Source organism: Anomaloglossus baeobatrachus, chromosome 4 (genome assembly GCF_048569485.1).
Source record: "Anomaloglossus baeobatrachus isolate aAnoBae1 chromosome 4, aAnoBae1.hap1, whole genome shotgun sequence".
Classification (NCBI taxonomy): Eukaryota; Metazoa; Chordata; class Amphibia; order Anura; family Aromobatidae; genus Anomaloglossus; species Anomaloglossus baeobatrachus.
In genome coordinates, this window is record NC_134356.1 from 440,236,827 (window position 1) to 440,262,263 (window position 25,437).

The 25,437-nt window shown below is 47.7% G+C and overlaps 1 protein-coding gene across 2 annotated transcripts; it reads left to right on the forward strand.

Moving 5' to 3' along the window:
* Positions 1-1,055: 1,055 nt before the first annotated feature.
* On the forward strand, positions 1,056-23,668 carry RPS27L (ribosomal protein S27 like). 2 transcript variants are annotated; one of them, XM_075342658.1, is made up of 4 exons: positions 1,056-1,127; positions 13,553-13,661; positions 21,301-21,411; positions 23,426-23,668. In XM_075342658.1, the coding sequence occupies exons 1-4, from the start codon at positions 1,122-1,124 to the stop codon at positions 23,452-23,454; spliced, it is 255 nt and encodes an 84-aa protein (XP_075198773.1). In that variant the 5' UTR covers positions 1,056-1,121; the 3' UTR covers positions 23,455-23,668. The 2 variants fall into 2 exon arrangements, with proteins under 2 accessions (XP_075198773.1, XP_075198774.1); XM_075342659.1 differs by lacking the exon at positions 1,056-1,127 and adding an exon at positions 13,340-13,443.
* Positions 23,669-25,437: the final 1,769 nt, after the last annotated feature.

Genomic DNA, 25,437 nt, shown 5'->3' on the forward strand with positions numbered 1-25,437 from the left:
TCAGACTTTATCTTGGCTGGGTATCAAAATTGTGGGGGACCCCATGTTTTTGTTTTTTTTTATTATTTAAATGATAAAAACACAGCATGGGGTCCCTCTTATTCTGATACACAGCCAAGATAAGCACACAGCTGGGGGTTGCAGCCTGTAGCCTTGGGCTTTATCTCTGCTGGGTATCATAATATGTGGGGAACCTACAATATTTTTTTTATTTATTTATTTTTACTGTACAATAAACCCGCAAACCGGGTCTGTGATTGGTTGCAGTCAGACATTGTCACACAAGCTGGGGGCGTTTGACTGCAGCCAATCACAGACGCTGGTGGGCGGGGAAAGCAGTGAATATGCATGAGGCTAATGAGCGGCCCCGGAAGTAGGAGCGGCCGCGGGAGCAAGTCAGCAAAGCCAGAGACTGGTAAAGTATAGCGTATAGTTTTACTTTTTTTTTTGTTTTTCATTACCTAAGTGCTGGATCAGGTCAATTTCAGCCCGGGGCTTGCATTTGGGTACTTTTGAACCCCCGCGGGTATGGACTTGGTTCAGCCATCACAGAAGTTCAAAAAACCCACAATAAAAAGGGGGGGATTTCAGGGCTTCTTTAAGTGGCACTCTGACACTAAGGTGGCACTAAGAGTGGGTATGAAATGCAATGAGACCTGGGAAAGAGGATGACGTGTATGAGTATGGATGCTACAGAATAGCAAACAGCACAGTGTGGAGCTCTGGAGGAGCGCACTCCTGCCGGAGCCATTCATCTATAGTCAGGAATTTAGTTGCCATGGGCAACCATTCAGCATTTCCTTTGCAGCAGAACATGTAGCCTATTTCTGCCCTGGCATGCCTGGTTTACACACATTTGCACCATGTTAGCTACCTAGTAAAACTGGCCATTGTATCCTGATAAATATTAGTAATGGATGCTCAGGTCTATACTGGTGGCCATGTATAGGGAACTAGCAGCCATTCCTGCTGATGTGGGCAGTGCGCTGTTAGATGCCCAAAACAAACATGGCCGCCAACTTCTTTACCAACTTGCCTCCGCTGGTGGCCCCGCCCCCTTGCCCGGAACTGGAAGCCGTGCTGCGTGGAGTGTGTGTTGTGGATGTGCACACGGGACAGTCATGCCTGTAAGTGACAGCTGCTGGGGACCCGGGGCCAGAGACACGGGCGGACAGCCCTGCACTGCTGTGAGGGGCCGTGCCCTGCCCTGTACGGTGTGCGCCGGTCACACGGGACTGTGATCTGCGGTAATGTGGCGCACGTTATTCCGCCCTTCCAGTGTGACTGCGCCATATGTATATAAGCGCTAACCGCAGCGCAGGAGGAGCGAGAAAAGGCGCAGTGCTCTGAGTGCTGAGCATATGGTGCGCTCACGTGACCCGTCCACCCGAGCACGTGTCCTGCTGCGTGACACCGCCCCCTATCGGCAGCTTCATTAATTAGGGCCCGATGCTTGGTCAGAGAGTGGACCAACTGCGCAGGCGCTAAATCCACTCTCACTGCGCCACTGACGCTGCAGGTGGTTAGTCTTGTGCTTTTTTTCGTAGATTGCGCCATACTGTATGGCCTGCATGACAAAAAAGAGACAATGTGCATGTCTTCCAGTCCTATAGCCTCACACAGGGGCGGACACAGAAAAGGGCCCCTGAGCAGGAACACTATATGGGCCCTTTGCAGCCCAATAGCTGAAAAAGCACAGATCCACCTACTTTGGAGAGAAAAATGGGGCCCCTGACCTTTTGGGCCCTGTGCGACAGCACAGACTGCACCAATGATATGTCTGCCCCTGGGTGCAACCTGTGAGGCCGCACAGGGGCGCAAAAGGTAACTGAGCCCATTTCTATCTGCAATGCAGGTGATGGACGCTTGGTCTCCAGGGGCCCCTGTACTGTTATTGCACAAGGGCCCTTTTCCGCCAGTGTCCTCACATGCCTCTGATCTTTCTATAAGTGCACTTCTATCCATGGCGCCACCTGCTGCACATAGTGCTGACGCCAAGTCATTAATGGGAGCCGGACAGCACGTTTTTCCATATGGAGCAGCACACGGCCATATTGCACTTGGCTCCTTGTAGAAATGATAGTTCTTTATTGTAGAGATCTGATATGGAAGCCGTATGTAAAGTATGCTGGGAGAGACACGCGGTGTCAGTGCGCTTGGAAGGCTAAGGCCTCGTTCACACGCTGAGCTTTTGCCACACGTTTTCTGACATCTCATGCCCACGCTGATTAGTTCTTCCTCACACACATTGAGTATTTGTAGCCAAAACCAGGAGTGGAGCAATCAGAGGAAAAGTGTAGTAGAAACAGGTCACCAGTTCTGCATATTTTACCCACTCCTGGTTTCCTCTTACAAGTATGGAGGTAAAACACTCACCAAATACTGAATGTGTGTACATGGGCTTAGAGGGGACCCGTCGGGTCCAATATGCACCCAGAACCATGAGCAGTTCTGGGTGCATATTGCTAATTCCTGCCTAACCGTCCCTGTATACGCTAGCATAGATAAAGAGATCTTTAGAAAAAGTATTTCTAACCATCTTTTATGATATGCTAATGAGCGAGGAGACTAGTCCCAAGGGTGTTAGTTCTTGCACTCATTCCACCCTCTTATCATGTTAACATGTCCACAGAGGCATGCTAACATGTTATTCAATGCCCACTGCTCAGTGTCACCATCAGCAGTGATGCACGTACCTGTGTCCATTGCACCGCCTCAAAATTCTGGGCATATGGTCAGTGCGGATGATCAGAAGTCCGTAGCACTTCTGGTCATGTGCACTGCACACGTTTAAAGCCAGGACGCGTACATCCGGCTTCATAGTGCGCAAGACACATTGAAGATATTTCTAATATTGGGAAGCTGGCAACAGACACATTCACCTCCCCACTTGTCTCCATCCAGCTTCTCCTGGGCATGTATATGTGCCACGCTGATTGGTGGCCCTCACTAACAGAAATGGCCGCACATAGAGAACACTAACACTGCTGTTGTATCTACATCACAAGAGAGGCTGGGGGCATACACATTACTGGGGGGCATACATATTACTGAGGAAAGGGGTATACAGCAATAGGGGGCATACAGCTCTAGAGGGGTGCAATGGCTCTGGGGTGGGGGGACATACAGCTCTGAGGGGGTATACAGCACCGGGGTGGAGGGAACATACAACTCCTGGGGTGTAGTAGTCTGCAGCCCCCATATTCCTCCATATAGTGTTATGAAGGCCCCATAGTCCTCAATATAATATTATGTAGACCCCATATGGCACTATGCAACCCCCATATAACATTAAGCAGTCCCCATATAGCACAATGCAGACCCATATAGCATTAGGCACCCTCATGTAGTATACATCCCCTATATAGCACAGTACAGACCCAGATAGCATAAGGCACCTTCATATAGTATACAGCCCCATATAACCAAGTACAGACCCAGATAGCATAAGGCACCTTCATGTAGTATACAGCCCCATATAGCACAGTGCAGACCCAGATAGCATTAGGCACCCCCATGTAGTGCACAGCCCCTATATAGCACAGTGGAGAGCCAGATAGCATTATACAACCTGCATATAGCACAGTGCAGACCCAGTTAGCATTAGGCACCTTCATGTAGTATACAGCAAGGATGTAGCACAGTGCAGACCCAGATAGCATTAGGTACCCTCATGTAGTATACAGCCCGTATATAGCACAGTACAGACCCAGATATTAGGCACCTTCATGTAGTATACAGCCCCATATAGCACAGTACAGACCCAGATAGCATTAGACACCCTCATGTAGTACACAGCCCCTATATAACACAGTGCAGATCCAGATAGCATTAGGTACCTTCATGTAGTATACAGTCCGTATATTGTACAGTGCAGACCCAGATAGCATTAGGCACCTTCATGTAGTGCACAGTGCAGAGCCAGATAGCATTAAGCACCCTCATGTAGTATACAGCCCCATATAGCACAGTGCAGACCCAGAGAGCATTAGGCATCCTCCTGTAGTATACAGCCCCATATAGCACAGTGCAGACCCAGAGAGCATTAGGCACCCTCATGTAGTATACAGCCCCATATAGCACAGTGCAGACCCAGAGAGCATTAGGCACCCTCATGTAGTATACAGCCCCATATAGCACAGTGCAGACCCAGAGAGCATTAGGCATCCTCATGTAGTATACAGCCCCATATAGCACAGTGCAGACCCAGAGAGCATTAGGCACCCTCATGTAGTATACAGCCCCATATAGCACAGTGCAGACCCAGAGAGCATTAGGCATCCTCATGTAGTATACAGCCCCATATAGCACAGTGCAGACCCAGATAGCATTAGGCACCTTCATGTAGTATACAGCCCCATATAGCACAGTGAGGACCCAGATAGCATCAGGCACCTTCATGTAGTTTACAGCCAAATAGCATTAGGCACCTTCATGTAGCATACAGCCCTATATAGTACAGTGCAGAGCCAGATAGCATTAGGCACCTTCATGTAGTATATAGTCTCCATGGACGTCTGGCCACAGTGATTGTACATACTCACTTCTCCTCGTTCCCCCGCTGCTCCGGTCTCCTCGGCGCGTCCATTGCTGTCGCTCGCTCTGACCTCACTGCAGGCACACAGTGATGACGTCACAACGCTCCGCTGCAGTCCTGTCAGAGCGCCGGCACTCCAGACACAGCGGGGAAAATGATGAGAGAGGGCGCACGCTGCTCCCTCTCTAATCATTAACTGCGATGCCGATACAATTGAAAGCGTGATCCTCGGCAGGGGGAGGCCGGTGACAGCTCAGCCACCGGGCCCCCCTGAGTAGTGGTGCACCACTCCTGCCAGCGCGAGTGGGCCCCCCGGCAGCCCAGGGCCCCGGCATTTGGCCGGGTTTGCCGGGTGCTGACGCTGGCCCTGAGCTGACTAGCCAAGGGAAGCAACGCCCCAGGGGACTAGTGCCCTCGCTCATTAGCATACGATAAAAGATGTTTAGAAATACTTTTTCTAAAGATCTCTTTATCTATGCTAGTGTATACAGGGATGGTGAGGCAGGGATTACTAATATGCACCCAGAACTGCTCATGGTTCTGGGTGCATATTGCAAATGACAGGTTCCCTTTAAAGCGTTTTTATTTTATTTTAGATATGTATGACTTCACTTCCTTCAGCATTCTTAACCCATGTGAATGTATAAGGGGAAAAATGCATGTAAAAACGGACGCAAAAAAGTTTTTTTTTCTTTTTTTCTTTAATCTCATTCTCTTTGCGGTTTCTGTAAATGTGTTTCTTGAGGCGGATTTTTGTGGCTAAAAACATTTCCGTACAAAGCAGCATCAGAACCATTTTTTTTTTTTTAGTGCTTACTGATTTTTTGTTTATGCACATAGGAGGCTTTCTTTTTCGCTCCTAATTGGGAGACCCAGACAGTGGGTGTATAGCTACTGCCCTCTGGAGGCCGCACAAAGAACTACACTTAAAAGTGTAAGGCCCCTCCCCTTCTGGCTATACACCCTCCCGTAGGAGTACAGATTCCTCAGTTTTAGCTTTGTGCGCAAGGAGGTCAGACACGCACGCATAGCTCCATTGTTTTTAGTCAGCAGCAGCTGCTGACTATGTCGGATGGAAGAAAAGAGGGCCCATACAGGGCTCCCAGCATGCTCCCTTCTCACCCCACTGTATGTCGGAGGTGTTTGTAAGGTTGAGGTACCCATTGCGGGTACGGCGGCAGGAGCCCACATGCTGATTCCTTCCCCATCCCTTTTTACAGGGCTCTGGGTGAAGTGGGATTTACTGGTCTCCAGGCACTGAGACCGTGCTCCATCTACAGCCCCTGGAGAAGATGCTGGATGGAGCGGAGTACATCAGGGACATGGCCCTGCTTCCTCAAGGTACTCTGTGTCCCCGTGCAGGCGCTCACACCGCAGCATGCTGGGTGTTGTAGTGCGCCGGGGGACAGCAGCGCTACGGCGCTTGTGCCATGGCCTCATTCAGCTTCGCTGAAGCAGGCACACTTATAGGAATCGGTCGCGCCGGCCGCTGGGACTGCGGCGCGGCTGGCACTTGTGGTGCGCCGGGGACTTCAGCGCGGCCCGCGCTTTTACGGCGGCCGCGCTGATAACTCGAGTCCCCGGCTTTTGCGGCCTGCTTCCGTTCGTTCCCGCCCCCGGACCTGCCAGTCAGGAGAGGGGCGGGACGCTGGCCACGTCTAGGAATCGGTCACGCCGGCCGCTGGGACTGCGGCGCGGCTGGCACTTGTGGTGCGCCGGGGACTTCAGCGCGGCCCGCGCTTTTACGGCGGCCGCGCTGATAACTCGAGTCCCCGGCTTTTGCGGCCTGCTTCCGTTCGTTCCCGCCCCCAGACCTGCCAGTCAGGAGAGGGGCGGGACGCTGGCCAGTGCATCAGCGCCGAGGGCTGGAGTCGTTTTTACATACTCCAGCCCTCACAATCGGCACAGAGGGGACACTGTTTCCCGCACTTTTGTTTGGGAACTCCCACGGACCGCCCCTCTCCACAGACGCCGGCAGCCATTCCTGCTGACACGCTGCGCTGCAGAGGGGAGCCGGGGAGACCCAGACAAGGAATTCTGCAGCCTCTTACCCGCTATTCAGCGGGCGGTAAGCAGCCCTCAGGGCTCACCCCCTCTTGTGCCAGTAGTATTCTTAGTATTTTGTTTCTACAAATACTTTGTATTGCATAGCGCTGGTCGCCCTTTGGCTATAGACTCTCTCACATTGCAGAGAGCCAGCAGCATGTCGCCCGTAAAACGCAAGGGTGCCAAGGCGCAGACATTATATGCTTCCTGCACCGCATGTGGGACTTTTCTACCGGCAGGCTCCACGGACCCCCATTGTGTGCAGTGCTCGGCCCCTGCGGCGTTTGCACAGTCGGGACCTCTGCTGGACGTGACCCAGGGTGTACCACCTGTGAATGCTGTCCAGGTGACAGGAACTGAGTTTGCAGCTTTTGCTGACAGAATGTCTCTCACTATGTCACAAATTCTTGACACATTGCGAGCTAGGCCTGTGCTTCAGGCCACGGACACTGTGCAATCATTGCCCCCTGGTCCCCCTCAGCTCCAAGCTCCGGGACGGGCATATACACCTCAGGGTGAAGACTCTGACTCGGACGATGGCCCCGGGCAGCCTAAGCGGGCTCGCTATGACGGGCCTTCACATTCATCTCAATGGTCAGGATCCCAGCGAGATGAATCTATGGGTGATGAGGCGGACGTAACTGATCAGGATTCTGATCCTGGGACCGCTCTCAATCTAGATACACCAGATGGTGACGCCATAGTTAATGATCTTATATTTAACATCAATAAGATGTTAAATATTTCCCCACCAGCTCCTCTTGTGGAGGAGTCAGCTTCGCAGCACGAGAGAATCCATTTCAGATACCCTAAGCGTACTTTAAGCACTTTTCTGGACCACGCTGACTTTAGAGACGCAATCCAGAAACCCCACGCTTATCCTGAAAGGCGTTTTCCTAAACGGCTTAAAGATACACGCTATCCTTTTCCCCCTGAGGTGGTCAAGGGTTGGACCCAGTGTCCAAAAGTGGATCCTCCAATTTCCAGGCTTGCAGCTAGATCCTTGGTTGCAGTTGAAGATGGAGCGGCACTTAAAGATGCCACTGACAGGCAGATGGAGCTCTGGCTGAAATCCATCTATGAAGCGATTGGAGCGTCATTAGCGCCTTCTTTTGCAGCCGTATGGGCACTCCAAGCTATCTCAGCCGGGCTTGCGCGAGTTGACTCCGTCACACGTGCATTTGCCCCGCAGGTAGCACCATTGACCTCGCAAATGGCGGCATTCGCGTCGTACGCGATTAATGCTGTTCTTGACGCTACAAGCCGCACGGCAGTGGCGTCAGCCAACTCCGTTGTTTTGCGTAGGGCCCTGTGGTTGAGACATTGGAAAGCAGATTCTCATTCCAAGAAGTGCTTAACCAATTTGCCTTTTTCTCGTGACCGATTGTTTGGAGAGCGTTTGGATGAAATCATCAAACACTCCAAGGGTAAGGACTCATCCTTACCGCAACACAGACAAAACAGACCCCAACAGAGGAAGGGTCAGTCTGGTTATCGGTCCTTTCGAGGACCGGGCAGGTCCCAATTCGCCTCGTCAAAAAAGACTCAAAAAGACCAGAGACGCTCAGATTCTTGGAGGTCTCAGTCACGCCCAAAAAGGACAGCCGGAGGAACCGTTGCCAAGACGGCGTCCTCCTGACTTGCGGTCTCCGATTCCCACACCCGCGGTCGGTGGGAGGCTTTCCCACTTTGGCGACATCTGGCTGTCACACGTCAAAGACCGTTGGGTGAGGGATATTCTGTCTCACGGGTACAGGATAGAGTTCAGTTCTCGTCCGCCAACTCGTTTCTTCAGAACTTCTCCACCACCAGACCGAGCCGATGCTCTGTTCCAGGCGGTGGCCGCTCTAAAGGCGGAAGGAGTGGTGACCTCCGTCCCTCTTCAGGAACAAGGTCACGGTTTTTACTCCAATCTGTTTGTGGTCCCAAAAAAGGACGGATCGTATCGGCCCGTCCTGGATCTAAAGTTGCTCAACAGACACGTAAAAGTCAGGAGGTTCCGGATGGAATCCCTACGCTCCGTCATAGCCTCAATGTCTCAAGGAGATTTTCTAGCATCAATAGATATCAAAGATGCGTATCTCCACGTGCCGATCGCACCAGAGCATCAGCGTTTCCTACGCTTCGTCATACACGACGAACACCTGCAGTTCGTAGCGTTACCTTTCGGTCTGGCAACAGCCCCCCGGGTCTTCACCAAAGTCATGGCAGCAGTAGTAGCTGTTCTGCACTCGCAGGGTCACTCGGTCATCCCGTATCTAGACGACCTGCTTATAAAGGCACCCTCTCAAGAGGCATGCCAACACAGTCTGAAGGTGGCACTAGACACTCTCCAGAGTTTCGGGTGGATTATCAACTTTCCAAAGTCTCATCTAACCCCGACCCAATCTCTGACTTATCTTGGCATGGAGTTTCATACTCTCTCAGCGATAGTGAAGCTTCCACTGGACAAGCAGTGCTCGCTACGGACTGGAGTGCAATCTCTCCTTCAGAGCCAGTCGCACTCACTGAGGCGCCTCATGCATTTCCTAGGAAAGATGGTAGCAGCAATGGAGGCAGTCCCGTTCGCGCAGTTTCATCTGCGCCCTCTACAATGGGACATTCTACGCCAATGGGACGGGAAATCGACGTCCCTCGACAGGACTGTCTCCCTCTCTCAGACTGCCAAGGACTCTCTGCGTTGGTGGCTTCTCCCCACCTCATTGTCACAGGGAAAGTCGTTCCTTCCCCCGTCCTGGGCAGTGGTCACGACGGATGCGAGCCTATCAGGGTGGGGAGCGGTGTATCTCCACCACAGGGCTCAGGGGATGTGGACTCTGGAAGAGTCCACCCTGCAGATCAATGTTCTGGAAATCAGAGCAATCTATCTTGCCCTGCGAGCCTTCCAACAATGGCTGGAAGGCAAGCAGATTCGGATTCAGTCGGACAATTCCACGGCGGTGGCGTACATCAACCACCAAGGGGGAACACGCAGTCGCCAAGCTTTTCAAGAAGTCCAACGGATTTTGACGTGGGTGGAAAGCAGAGCGTCCACCATATCCGCAGTTCACATCCCAGGCGTGGAAAACTGGGAAGCAGACTTTCTCAGTCGCCAGGGCATGGACGCAGGAGAATGGTCCCTTCACCCGGACGTGTTTCAGCAGATCTGTTGCCGCTGGGGGACGCCGGACGTCGATCTGATGGCGTCACGGCACAACAACAAGGTCCCAGTTTTCATGGCACGGTCTCACGATCACCGAGCACTGGCGGCAGACGCCTTGGTTCAGGATTGGTCGTAATTCCGACTCCCCTATGTGTTCCCACCTCTAGCATTGTTACCCAGAGTTCTCCGGAAAATCAGGTCCGACTGCCATCGAGCCATACTCGTCGCTCCAGATTGGCCAAGAAGGTCGTGGTACCCGGATCTGTGGCATCTCACGGTAGGCCAACCGTGGACACTACCAGACCGTCCAGATTTGCTGTCTCAAGGGCCGTTTTTCCATCTGAATTCTGCGGCCCTGAACCTGACTGTGTGGCCATTGAGTCCTGGATCCTAGCGGCCTCAGGTTTATCTCATGAGGTTGTTGCCACAATGAGACAGGCTAGAAAACCATCCTCAACTAAGATCTATCACAGAACGTGGAAGATATTCTTAGCGTGGTGCTTGGCTCAAGGGTTTTCTCCCTGGCCATTTGCATTGCCAATTTTTCTTTCCTTCCTGAAGTCTGGGTTGGAAAAAGGTTTGTCGCTTAGCTCTCTTAAGGGTCAAGTCTCCGCGCTATCCGTATTCTTTCAGAAGCGCTTGGCACGGCTTTCTAAAGTACGCACGTTTCTCCAAGGAGTTTGTCATATCGTTCCTCCTTACAGACGGCCATTGGAACCCTGGGATCTGAACAAGGTTCTCATTGCTCTCCAGAAGCCGCCTTTCGAGCCTTTGAAAGAGGTTCCCCTTTCTCGGCTTTCACAAAAGGTAGTTTTTCTTGTGGCGGTCACGTCTCTTCGAAGAGTGTCCGAGCTAGCGGCGTTATCTTGCAAATCTCCCTTCCTGGTGTTTCACCAAGACAAGGTAGTACTGCGTCCAATTCCAGAGTTTTCTCCCAAGGTGGTTTCTTCCTTTCATCTCAATCAGGATATCACTTTGCCATCTTTGTGTCCGCATCCAGTTCACCAATTTGAAAAGGGTTTACATCTGTTGGACCTGGTGAGAGCACTCAGGATTTACATTTCTCGCACGGCGGCTCTACGCCGTTCTGATGCGCTCTTTGTCCTAGTCGCTGGTCAGCATAAGGGATCGCAAGCTTCCAAATCCACCCTGGCGCGGTGGATCAAGGAACCAATTCTTCACACATACCGTTCTGCTGGGCTTCCGATTCCATCTGGACTGAAGGCCCATTCTACCAGAGCCGTGGGTGCGTCCTGGGCATTGCGGCATCAGGCTACGGCTCAGCAAGTGTGCCAAGCGGCTACCTGGTCGAGTCTGCACACGTTTACCAAACACTATCAAGTGCATACCTACGCTTCGGCAGATGCCAGCCTAGGTAGACAGGTCCTTCAGGCGGCGGTGGCCCACCTGTAGGAAGAGGCTGTCTGACAGCCCGTTCATGTGGTATCTTTTTACCCACCCAGGGACTGCTTTTGGACGTCCCACTGTCTGGGTCTCCCAATTAGGAGCGAAAAAGAAGAAGGGAATTTTGTTTACTTACCGTAAATTCCTTTTCTTCTAGCTCCAATTGGGAGACCCAGCACCCGCCCTATTTGTTCTTAGGGTTTCGTTTTTTCGGGTGCACATGTTGTTCATGTTGTTTCTTAAGTTCTCCGATCGTGTTATCGGATTGAATTTGTTTTTGAAACTGTTATTGGCTTTCCTCCTTCTTGCTTTGGTACTAAAACTGAGGAATCTGTACTCCTACGGGAGGGTGTATAGCCAGAAGGGGAGGGGCCTTACACTTTTAAGTGTAGTTCTTTGTGCGGCCTCCAGAGGGCAGTAGCTATACACCCACTGTCTGGGTCTCCCAATTGGAGCTAGAAGAAAAGGAATTTACGGTAAGTAAACAAAATTCCCTTCTTTTATGTTTCTTATTCAGTGGTCAAATTCATAATTGTATTTTTTTTTTATTATTAACAAAAAAACAACTGAAACTCCTGAAAAATTTCCATGTTGCTTTTTTCGATTTGGTGACAATTCCCTTTACCTTGCTCTAGTCTTGTAAATCCCCTGCTACTCCAGCATTGGTTGTTGGTCAGTTGTCAAGCAGTGTTGAAGTTGTGACCAGGGCCGCCATCAGGGCATTACAACCATGACTGGTGGACCAGGCCTGCTGAAGAGGGGGAGGCCCGGCTGAGCTCAGGGTAATTACTTAGCTTTATTAAGCCTCAGCCTGGCGCCCTCTTCACCAGCCCCACTGGGCGGCACTGTACCTTTAAATCTTCCTGTCTGACGCTACAGATGTGGCTATGCAGCACGCTGTGCGTGGTTAGGTTCTGGCACGCAGATCATCTGCGTGAAGAGGAATCCCGGCATGTTCTCTGCTCCAGACCAGGACCTGCGGAGCTCTGTGCAGGCTCCACCCCTCCACCTCCTGTGCTGTGATTCATTGCTTCTCTCCTATACAAGTTTATGGGTGCGAGAGACACATCGCATTGCACTCACATTACCGGAATCGCATCAGCTGATAATGGAGGAGATAGGGAGATTAGTGCCTCCCTCTCCTCCGCAGCGCCCGCCTTGTCCTCCGTGGCTTTGTGGCGGTGAGGTTGTGGAAGGTTTGAGGGGTGGAGGCGGAGCTGGGGTGGAACTTGGGCGGAGTCTCAAGGAGGCCCCCAAATTTTGCCAGTATGGGGCCCTGAAATTCCTAGTGGCGGCCCTGGTTGTGACTACCCCCAAGGTATAACTGCATCCTGTCACTGTCCTCAGTGGTGATGGTAGCCTGGCCAACACATGACCGTTGAGGGATTCCAAACCACATTAAAGTATGCCAGCCCTATGAAGTCCTCTCTTCTGCCCCCTGCTGGGTTATGGAGGTCTATGGATTTGTATTTGTTGGGAGCTTGCGGACCAGCAGTGTGAACTTTTAATTCCTTTATATCTAAGGGTGCAGTTCTCCACTATTACTCTTGGTACAGGGAGTTCACTCTACCATTAGGCCTTTGTTAGGGAATTTGTGTGACTATTGCTCTTTTCTTAGGGCTCTTTCAAACGTCTGTGCACATCGGTCTGATCATGGACCGGCCACGGGGCTCCCAAGTTGAACTCCACCGCCTCATAGGCCTATATGCAATAGGCAGTGTGGCCTGTGACCAGGCACCCGCTGCTTTTCCAGTGGTGAATACTGCGGTCTGTAATACTAGCACTCGCCCATCCTGAAGCTTGATAAGATAAAGCGCAGTGCACACTGGTGAAGGTCTAAAAGACTGAAATATTTGTACCCGTTTATCTTTGGATTTTGCAATAAATGTCATTAATCTCCTTATGAGTGCCAAGTTCACTTCTTACTTATCCACCACTTTTACATGGAAATATCCCTTTAACTAAGGGTTCAAAAGACATTATATTTTCCAATTGATAAAAATGTTTCTAAGCATTTTTTTTCTTCTCAGATTTTGGTGTAGATTTTTATTTTTTTTAAAAAAGTCATGTAAACATGTCATACTGCTATAAATGGTTTTCTCTTGTAATTCCACATTACTTAGTCATTTAGCAGCGAAAGGAACACAAAGGTTAATTATCCGTTATCGCGGCCGCCCGGCAGTGCAGTTACAGGACTGAATGACATGTCTGTACTTGTCTGCGCTCTCTATTAGTCAATGAACAGTGAGATGTGACTGCAGTATAACCCAGTGAGTGGTATAGCGGCACAGTCTTGTATCCAGGTGGCATCATGGTATGACAACTCTTGCCTTTGATTGTCCTCATCTTCTTCATGCGCATTACATTCTGCATCTGGAATAATTATATTTCTTCGCATTAATGAAACTGATTTTTTTTTCCAGTTGGCAAAAGATTTGCTGCATCCCTCCTCGGATGAGGAAAGGACAAGGCATAAGAAAAAGAGATTAGTCCAGAGCCCAAATTCCTACTTCATGGATGTGAAATGTCCAGGTAAGGAGAACTGGCTGATGGAATTTTGGTTTGATTTTCATTAAGGCTGCTATGACGAGTTGTGGATCATAAAAAGTGGGTAAAATGCAATGTTATTGATATTATGTGATTAAGGTGTTTTTGACACAGTATCATCTTATTTAAAGGGGTTGCCAACTACTAGGACAGCCCCTTCCAAAATATTCTATTCCTGCATGAAAATTAAAGAAATCCTATAGAAGACATCCTAAAGCAGGGGTGGGGAACCTCCGGCGCGTGGGCCGTATGTGGCTCGTGATGAAGTTTTCTGCGGCGCCCCAGGCAGATTCCTGGGGCACCGCGTCTTGCTGGCCGCCGGCGCTTTAAATCCCCATGTTCGCTGTGAGGATGCGCATTCTGGAGTCACACTTGAGAGTAACTAGTGCGAGTCTCGCATCGCATCACCTGGCATGGCTGCACACTCTCCTGACAGGAGAGGGTCGGCTGCATGCTGAGACGCTGCTGTCCAGAGGGTGGCAGGCCGTGTCGGGTGATGTGATGTATGGCTCCAGCCAATACAATGTGTGACTCCGCCCAAAGTGTTCACTACTGAACTCTGCGTGAGTGTACCATTGCGTTCTCGCACTGGCCAGTGCCAATGTGCTCAGTACTTACTTTGTGGGTGGGGTTAGTACTCTGCGCTCCCGTCCCACAGAATACTAGCAACAGCTTCCAGTGCTGTGCGCCCCCTCCCCCGATGCTGTGCGCCCCCCTCCCCAAGTGCTGTGCGTGCTCCACAAGTGTTATCAGTTTTCTCCAGTGCCCCCCTACTGCTATCAGTGCTCTCCTTGTGATATTCGAGCCCCCATTATGCTGTCCGTGCCCCCCAGTGATGTCTGTGCCTCCCTAGTGATGTATGTGCTCCTTCTGTGCTGTCAGTGCCCCCCTAGTGATGCCTGCTGCCCAGCAATGTTTGTGCCCCAACAGTGCTATCCATACCCCTCCTGTGATGTGTATGCTCCCAGCCCCTCCTGTGATGTGTATGCTCCCAGCCCCTCCTGTGATGTGTATGCTCCCAGCCCCTCCTGTGATGTGTATGCTCCCAGCCCCTCCTGTGATGTGTATGCTCCCAGCCCCTCCTGTGATGTGTATACTCCCAGCCCCTCCTGTGATGTGTATGCTCCCAGCCCCTCCTGTCATGTGTATGCTCCCAGCCCCTCCTGTCATGTGTATGACCGCAAGTAAGCAAGGGAACCAATGATTTGTGTTCCTTCCAGGACAGGGGCTCACAATTTGTATGGGAAATAGCACCAGTGAGATTATATTAAAATTTAACTTTTATTTTATTCCTTAAAACACACAAAAAGCAATATTAAAATACCAAAGGTTTGACCATGCAGGTCACAAATCACACACTGCCCAGAGCTGTATATAAAGCTCAAAAAGGGCTATAGATATGTCCCTTGGGCAAGGTGAACAATGGGACAGCTAAATCATGTGTTGAGAGCAAAGCGGGTTAACACTATCAGTGGATAGCACATAATCATAATGACAGTAGTTCCATTATGTTTAGACCAGGGTCATAAAATAACACAGGCAAAAGGATATATATTTACTTCCACTTCACTGAAGGTACGAAAAATATATACAAACGCCTATCACCTTTTGACTGTAATCAACACACAAATTAGGCAAAAAACAGGGAAGATCTCACCCATTCAGATGATCTTCTGTTGCTTATCACAGCATCTCTTGCTGACAGGGCCAGGATGGGGCTTGGATTCCAGGTTGATGTAACTCACCCTAAACCCCATTGACTCCCGTCCTTACAAGGACGGTCCACAACTGAACCTATTGTTGTCCTTGTACAAAACAGCCCCACATGCCTCCCGACGCGTTTCGTCACGTTTTAGTGACTCCTCAGGGGACCAAGCATGGGTTAGAAGTATCAGGGCCAGTGATGGTGTAATGCCTGCAAGGTCCACACACACCAAATGCTGCAAACCCAGCCCCTCCTGTGATGTGTATGCTCCCAGCCCCTCCTGTGATATATACATCACAGGAGACGCTGGGGGCATATACATCAAATGGAGACGCTGGGTGCATATACATCACAGGTGACTCTGGGTGCATATACATCATGTTGGAGACTCTGGGGGCATATACATCACGTTGGAGACGCTGGGGGCATATACATCACGTTGGAGACTCTGGGGGCATATACATCAAATGGAGACTCTGGGGGCATATACATAATGTTGGAGACTCTGGGGGCATATACATCATGTTGGAGACTCTGGGGGCATATACATCACGTTGGAGACGCTGGGGGCATATACATCACGTTGGAGACGCTGGGGGCATATACATCACGTTGGAGACGCTGGGGGCATATACATCACGTTGGAGACGCTGGGGGCATATACATCACGTTGGAGACGCTGGGGGCATATACATCACGTTGGAGACGCTGGGGGCATATACATCACGTTGGAGACGCTGGGGGCATATACATCACGTTGGAGACGCTGGGGGCATATACATCACGTTGGAGACGCTGGGGGCATATACATCACGTTGGAGACGCTGGGGGCATATACATCACGTTGGAGACGCTGGGGGCATATACATCACGTTGGAGACGCTGGGCATACAGATTAAAGGAGAGGCTGGGGCTTATACATCACAGGAGGGGCTAGGGGCATATATATAACGGAGGGTTGGGGCATATACATCACATTAGAGACGCTGGGGGCATATACATCAGGTTGGAGATGCTGGCGGCATATACATCACATTGGAAATGCTGGGGCATACACATTAAGAGGCTGGGGCTTTTACATCACAGGAGGGGCTTGGGGCATATACATCACAGGAGGGTCTGGAGGCATATACATCACAGGAGGGGCTGGGGCATATACATGTTCCCGAACCCTCATGTGATGCATATACAGCAGTCCCAATGTTTCCTATTTAATCTATATATACAGCAGTCCCAGCATTTACCAATCCTATTATCACAAAGAGTTGACTGTGCTCCAGACTGAGACAAACCTGGAAAAGTAGTTGTGAGAAGCAACGTTACTTGATTAATATCACCGAAAATTAACAGCCGCACCAAAGAGAAGCAGCTCCGGCCACCACAGTAGGGGTGAGTTAATTTATTGCTAAATCAAATATAGCCGGGTAATTTTCACATTGATAATTTTGTGTGGCCCCCGAATGTTGGTAGAAATTTACAAATAGTCCCCAACAGTAAAAAGGTTCCAAACCCCTGCCCTAAAGACACCCTGAAACTGCGGCAGGTTCTTCTAAGGCTTGTGTGACATTCTTAGCTGTGACTAATGGCGGCCTGCTATGTTCTCACTTCCTTCAAACTTCAGAGGCTCCTTAGATGCTAGTGACCACACAGTAGTTAAATAGTGGCAGTCAATTGGCTGCAGGGTTTGTTGTTCATGTAGCACAACAATGTGTCACACAAGCATCTGGAGACCCAGTGTGGGAAGTGAGTATATGGTGTGGTTTTTTTTTTGTTTTTTTTTTTATCTTGAATTATGGAATATAATATTTAAAGGGAATCTGGGTGGCAGGATTTCATCTCCAATACACCACAAACTTTTTTTATATGTGCTTGAAAAAGTTAAAAAGACAAGTCCAGCAGTACCTTTACATGACCGAGCTGTTCCTCAGTTACTGAGAAGTCAACATTTTTAATTGATATGCAAATGAGGCTGTAGATCTTAAGCCACTGTCACTCCAGCTCTATTCCCTGCACACCACCATCTTCTCCTGTTTAACTGACAGCCTCTATGGTGTGTGAGTTTAGGGAAGGGAGCTATCAGTCAAGCAGGAGGTGGCAGCCCAGGGTGGGGAATAGAGCTGGAGTGACAGAGGCTTCAGATCAGAAAATTGTGCTGTTTGTTTTTCTGGACATGACCATAGGACAATCATCTAGTCTGAGTTGGTTTCTGCATTCAGAGATATGCTTTATATCAGTCATATGATTTTAGAAAATAGTCTGGAACTGATGCATCGACTTAGCGGAATTTGCAATTTGGGCAGCGGTCATAGTGCAAATAAACAAGTAGGGAGAGGTGATATCACCTATTATAAAATCTATTATCTTTCATTGTAAATCTTGCCTGTGCCGATAATTAGATGACTGATGAGAAGTGACAGCCTTTTATCAGACGCAGTGCAAGGAGTGAAAAACTACAAAATTCCAGTATTTGAGGAAAAAATAAAATAGTAAAAGTTATGACAAAAAAAAATCAGCATTTGGTATAACATAAAAGCTCGATGTAAACAGAGGTAGAAATACAACCTTAATTGCATTTTGTTAAAATGTAACATTGCAGCTGCCTGATCTCATAATACATTACACGGAATGTCAGAACTGGAGCACATTAGTGCTATGTATCATTATGGAGACAAGTGCTTTACATGTTCTTTAGGTAGATTTATAGTCCTGTCTGGACTGATTAGGAGTGCACTAGAGAAGAAGCAGATCAGTGTAAAATTAATGCGCTCAATGCATATTTGGAATGGGCACCATAATGACTGATGTAGATATTAATTAACCCCTTTACGCCATTTCCATTTTTTATTTTTGCGCTTTCCTCCCCTTCTTCCAAGAGACATAACTTTTTTTTATTTTTCTATCAATATAAACGTATTAAGGTCCCGTCACACACGGAGATAAATCTTTGGCAGATCTGTGGTTGCAGTGAAATCATGGACATATTCTTCCATTTGTACACAGCCACAAACCTGGCACTGATTGTCCACAATTTCACTGCAACCACAGATCTGCCACAGATTTATCTCTGTGTGTGACAGGGTCTTTAGGGCTTGCTTTTTGAGGGACGAGTTGTATTTTTTAAATACACCATTCGTTTTACAATGTATTGTATCCAAGGGCGGTGAAATTGCAAAAAAAAAAGTGCAATTCCACAATTGCTTTTGTTTTTTGTTTTTTTTTTTTGTTTTTTTTTTACTATGTACACTATATGGTAAATCTGATTTGGCAGTATGATTCCACAGATCAGTACAAGATCGCAGATAGCAAACGTGTAGTTTTTTGTTTTTATTGAAAGGAAGCCAATCACCAGAATTGTCATATATAAGCTAAAGCCAGTGCTATACTGGCAGTATCAGGCTGAGTCTATACATACCTGTAGCGGTCAGCTCGGATGTTTAGGCTTTGAAACCCAAAAAAGTAAAGTTTATAAAATCATCAGCTTGTTGAGTGACAGCAGCAAAGGAGCAGATAATATATTCATAGTTATCCCCTCCCCCTGTTAGAATTAGCATAAGTATTATACAAACCATTCACTTTGTCTCTTGCAGGACCTGTGTGAGGTTATACCCATGTGACCTAGTATCCAGCTTTGTTGGCTGAGGCCCCGCCCCTTCTGGTCACATGGGTATGACCTCACACAGGTCCTGCAAGAGACAAAGTGAATGGTTTGTATAATACTTATGCTAATTCTAACAGGGGGAGGGGATAACTATGAATATATTATGAATATATTATCTCCTCCTTTGCTGCTGTCACCCATCAAGCAGCTAATTTTCTGAACTTTTACTTTTATAGATTTCAAAACCTAAACATCCAAGTATTTAGAGAATCAGCCTGATAGTGCCAGTATAGCACTGGCTTAGCTTATATACGAGAATCCTGGTGATTGGTTCCCTTTAAGTGGTGAAAAAATATTCAGCAATTTGTAAACAAAAAATAAATAAAAAAAGATTTTTACTTTTGTCACTATTTTTCGAGACACGTAACTTTTTTTTCGGGATCTGGGGCTGTGTGATGGCTTATTTTTGGCGCTCTGAGCTGATTTTTTTCTGATACCATATTTGGGTAGATAGTGTTTTATTCGCCTCTTATTATATTTTATTGCAATGTTGCGGCAACCAAAAAAAAAGTAATTCTAGTGTGTTGTTTTTTTTTTTGTTACCCTGTTTACTAATCTGAATAATTTAATTGAACATTTTTAAATGCAGTGATACCAAATGTGCTTTTTTTTAAAAAAAAAAAAAAAAAAAATATTATTATTGTTTAATTTCAAAGGAGCAAAGGGGAGTGACTTGAACCTTTGTTCCCTAAGTGATATTTCCGGTGCTCATTTGACGTGATGTCACGCAAGCTCCATGTCCAATCACCGCTAGTTTCTCTCCCCACCTTCGGAAGCAGGAGTAATCAAAAGGGAATGAGCAGCAGCCACAGCACTCACTTCATGTTGATTACTCACACATCTGAAGGCGGCGAAGGGGCAGCCGGTGGTGATTGGGCACAGGGCTCACATGACATCAGAACATCACATAGGACAACATCTGAAAGGAGTTTGTATGTTCTCCCCGTGTTTGCGTGGGTTTCCTCCGCCGTCTCTGGTTTCCTCCCAAACTCCAAATACAATACGGATAGGGAATTTAGATTGTGAGCCCCAATGGAGACAGTGATGATCTTGTCTGTAAAGCGCTATGGAATTAATAGGGTTTTTTATTTTACCTGTGGGAAATGTGGAATCGGACCAGAAGGGGTTGTCCTATTAGTTGCCAAGCCCTTTAACTCTAAGGCTATTTTCACACTTGCTATCCGCAGCCTTGAGGAATTACGGTAACCGTTGCAGGAAATCGTTATATTCCTCATAGACTTCTATTAGCTACGGAGAGCAACGGATGGTCTTGCGTTGCATCCGCTGCACGACGCAGCGTTATTTTGACACTGCGTCGGGAGGAGGGAACGCTGCATGTAGCGTTTTTTGAGCAGCGGAATCCTTAGGATTTCGCTGCGCATGCTCTCTTTGGCTCCCTGCACACATAACCAGGGCAAACATCTGGTTACTAAGCAATGCGCTTTGCCTAGTTACCCGATATTTATCCTGGCTACGGGTGCAAGGAGCCAGCGCTAAGCGGTGTACGCTGGTAACCAAGGTAAATATCGGGTAACCAAACAAAGTGCTTTGCCTAGTTACCCGATATTTACCCTGGCTACGTGTGCAGGGAGCCCGACACTTCCTCACTCGGCTCCGCCCCCTCCCGCACTCCACTCCGCAAGTACACACGCATGCACACACACACTCAAACTAACACTCACCTGTCCCCAGCCTTGCATTCCTCGCTGCACTGACGTCCTCAGCGCCATGGTCCCGCTCGGCTCCACCCAACCCGCACTCTGCCCCTTCACACATTCTCGGCTGCTGCTGTGAGCGATCAGCTGATCACCCGGCAACTGGCTGCTGTCAGCGATCAGCTGATCACCCGGCAACTGGCTGCTGTGAGCGATCAGCTGATCGTTCACAATAGTCTGCCGCAGGTAAAACGAAAGAAGAAAAAAAAAAATTTCATTGTTTTGTACGATCCGTTGCATCCGTTGTGCCACAAAATGCAACACATCCGTTGCATCCGTCACACAACGCAATGCAACGGATGCCGTTCAACGCAAGTGTGAAAGTAGCCTAAACAGTAGGATGCTATTATTATTTATAGACCGTCCATTCGAAAAAAAAAAAAATTTTAATGCCTAATCTTATACAACTGTGTGACTTATGTTGTCTGTCCAGTCTCTTTTCAAATAGTAGAGTGACTTAACAAAATCTGGTGGTGTAATCCGAGAGCATGTATCCATTGTGGCCAGTATGACCCATGTGTAATCTTTTTGTCCTTTTCTCTTTAGGCTGCTATAAAATCACTACAGTTTTCAGCCACGCACAAACGGTTGTCCTTTGTGTAGGTTGCTCTACTGTTCTGTGTCAGCCCACAGGTGGAAAAGCAAGGCTCACAGAAGGTAATATGATTAACATTGTGTTAGCCTTCTCATGTGAAAGCTTTTATTTTTTTTTTATGGCTAAAATTGCAACATAAACAGATATAGGCTATGTACACATATGGCAGATTTGGTGCAGACATTTTCTGCATGAAATCTGCAACTTCTAGCAGAAAAACGCACACGTTTTTGTGCCACGCGTTTTTTATTTTAATGAAATCAATGGGTGGGAGGGCTAAAAAACGCAGGATAAAACGCTTTATTAATTGACATGCTGCAGATTATTTTCTGCACCAAATCTGCAAGTAAAAAATAAGCAGTGTGTACACAGCACTTCAGAATTCTCATTGACATAGCTGGCATGAAGATAGGCGTGTAGATTTAGGCCACAATCTTCACAAAAACCACACTGTGCGCACAATGCCATAATGTGGAATTAAAATTCTGCATCACAGGTTAGTTTCTATGTGTAATAATTTTGGAGCATGTGAATGGGATTTACACAGATCTCATCCACATGGCTGGTTCTGTCATAAATCCACAAAGTAAAATTTGCTGCTCATCCATCCCATCCCTCAGATTACCTGCACTCAGGGTGGATGTTCCTGATATATATGCATGTGGATTTTATTCGTTAACATTACAAATAGTAATATATATAGCCCTATGTGCACGCTGCAGGTTTTTTTCATGTGTTTTTGGTGCAGTTCGTGGTGACCTTTTAGTCCCCACAAACTGCATGCCTTTCCTTCCTAATGAACTCCCCTTCTCTCCCATACGCATTGTTCACCCAGCAGTTATCTCGCCTGACTCTCACAAGCAATGCTCAGCCAATTATTGAGCGCTCCTGTGTGCTCTGAGAGTCGCCTCCAGATATCTCTGGTAGTGAATTATCGAGTCAAGAAAAAAAGAATTGTCCATCTGAATTTGGACAAGCTGGATCTTTATCTCCTTTGGAATAATCTGTCAGTAGGAGGGGAAGGGCCCATACACATGACTGTCCATTGAAGCAGTCAGTATAGTTGGGCTCGGCCTACTGTAGTCCAATGTGCATGGGGCCCTTAAGGCTATGTGCCCACGGGAGCTCGTACCTGCGGATATATCTGCAGGTACGGCCGCAGGTTTACCGCAGCAGCTCCCCGGAATCCGCAGATATGCATAACTGCGGGATTCCAGCGGAATTGTTGCGGTAAACCTGCGGACATTCATGCGACTTACCTGCGGAAGTCCCGCCCTGTATCTCCATAGTGGAGCGCCGGGATTTCCGCAGGTAAATCCACAGGAATAATTGACATGCAGTTCTGTGCGGCTGCAGGACATCCACAGCATGTTCTGCAGCCGCACAATCCGCAGCATGGACACACACTCCCCATGTCCCATAGGATAATATGGGGAGTGTCTGCACTTGCTAAAACCTGCGGATTTATCTAGAAAATCCAGATAAATCCGCAGGTTTTCCGCGGCAAAATCCGCAGGTACGAGCTCCCGTGGACACAGCCTAAGGCTGTGTGCACACAGTGCGTTTTTATCTTGTTTCTTGGATGCGTTTTTGAGTGCAGTTTTGTCATAAAACTGCAAGCAAATTCTGATACCAGAAGTGTAGTGCACACGTTGAGTATTTTCTTCTTGTAGATTTGGTGCAGAAAATAATCTGCAGCGTGTTAATTCATTCAGCGTTGTTTTTGCACTCATTGAATTCAGTTGAAAAATGTGCAGTTTTTCCTGCCAAAAGATGCAGAAAGTTCTACAACCAAATGCTCCACATGTGCACATACCATACAACTCTCCAGTGTGTAAATAAGATTAGAGAACACCTGTAGTGGGTCTCCGGATACAGAACGTACGTTGGGATCTTGCGTAGTATAGCGACTCAATACCTTCCATGCTCCTTTGTATTGAGAGAACCATTTCAGATTTGTTATTTACCATAATGCTCTGGGCAGGGTTCCTCTGTTACAGAAGTGGTTTTGTCGGCTGAAATATGTAAGATGTTGCTCAGTCTTATACGCCTAAACACCGCATTCTCTGTTCACAGGTTGTTCCTTCAGGCGAAAGCAACACTGAAGTTTTTCTTTATAGCAGGAGAGGATTCTGCCGCACCTTGTAACTTACCCCTCAGGATGATTTGCCTTATGTCTGGTTTCATGCACCACTGTCCTTGCTGTGGTATTGTGCAAAATCTCGTTGGCTTTTGTAATTCAGGGAGATTTTTTTTTTTTGCAGTCGGACTTTGAGTATGTGCAAACCATTTCCTAAATAAATGCAAAATTACAATTGACAGTCTTGTCTTCATCTGTTTCTTTCACCTTACTCCATTACAAATCATTGTACAGGGTGAAAGCTGCACAAAAAGGAGCATGTTCTCATTTTTCCCTTCAAAATGTGAATAGGGTTCTGAAAACCTGATTTACTTGTTCTATACTGTAAATTGCAATACATTGTGTTTCTACATTTAAAGGGTTAGATAAAAACAGACCCTACTTTATTCACCGTCCCCAGGTCCACACTGTTTCCGTGACAGTGCCACGGCCAATATCAGACACTGAGCAGTGTTGGAAATTCATTGGTGGACTCGTGGACAGTGAGTAAAGTGCGGTTTGTCTTTCTCATAATATACTACACCTGGAATTCAGGATCCCCTTTAATAAATGAGACGTACAAGCAATATTGTTACATTTTGATAGAATTTATTAGTAGTGAAAATATATTTTGCTATAAAAACTGTTTGTTTTTTTGCCCCAGCAGAAAAAAACACCATACTGAAAAAAACTGACTAACATGGTAAAAAGACCATATGAAAGTCCCCCCCATGATGGTGGTAGTGCGCAACACAGAACAACCACACATTTTGCTATGAATTACCACAGGTTTTTCCTCTACAGGTTTTCACAGGCTACATTTTTATTCACTGGTTTCCAACTGCATTGAAAACCTCAGTAAAATGTGCGTGATTTTGCCACAAAGCACATAGCTGGCACATATACAGGCAAGCACAGGTGTTATGGTCATGGGTGAAAGTGTTGGCACCCTTGAAATCAAACCAGAAAATGAAGTATTTCTCCCAGGAATTTATTGCAATTACACTTGTTTGTTATACATAGGTTTATTTCCCTTGTGTATTGTGATAACACAAAAAAGACAGAGGGAAAAAGGCAAATGGGACATAATTTCACCAAAACTTCAAAAATGGGAACAGCAAAATGGTTGGCACCCTCATCTTAATATTTGTTTGCACACCCTTTGGAATAAATGACTGCAATCAACCGCTTCCCATAACCATCAGCAAGCTTCATAGTCCTCTCAACTGGAACTTAGGACCACTATTTTACAGACTCCTCTCATATTTGAAGGGCGCCTTCTCCGAACATTAATTTTAAGATCTCTCCACAGGTGTTCAATGGGATTTAGAGATGGACTCATTGGTGCCACCAAAAGAACTCTCCAGCACTTTGTTTCCCTGTTTCTGGGTGCTTCTTGAAGTATGTGTGGATAATTGTTCTGCTGGAAGACCCATGACCTAGGAAGCAAACCCAGCTTTCTGACACTGGGCACTACCTTGCGACCCAAAATCCTTTGGTAATCTACAAATTTTATGATGCCTTGCACACAGTCACTGCACCCAGGGCCAGGGACAGCAAAACATCTTTGAGCCTCCACCATATGTGACTGTAGGAATTGTGTTTTTTTTCTTTGTACACTTCATTCCGTTTTCAGTAAACAGTAGAATGATTTGCTTTACCAAAAAGCTCCATTACACGTTGCGACATCACTTCCGAAATATTGTCGAGGTCACGTCGTTAGTGATGCACATCTGGCGCCGGTAGCGACATCGCAACGTGTAAATCCTAGGTGCGATGATAAACTATCGCAAAAGCGTCGGAAATCGGTGATCTGTGTAGCGTCGTTCATTTTCATAATGTCGGGTCGACCGCAGGTACGATGTTGTTTGTCGTTCCTGCAGGTCCACACATCGCTGTGTGTCAACCCGCAGGAGCGACAAACATCACCTTACCTGCGTCCCGACGGCAATGCGGAAGGGAGAAGGTG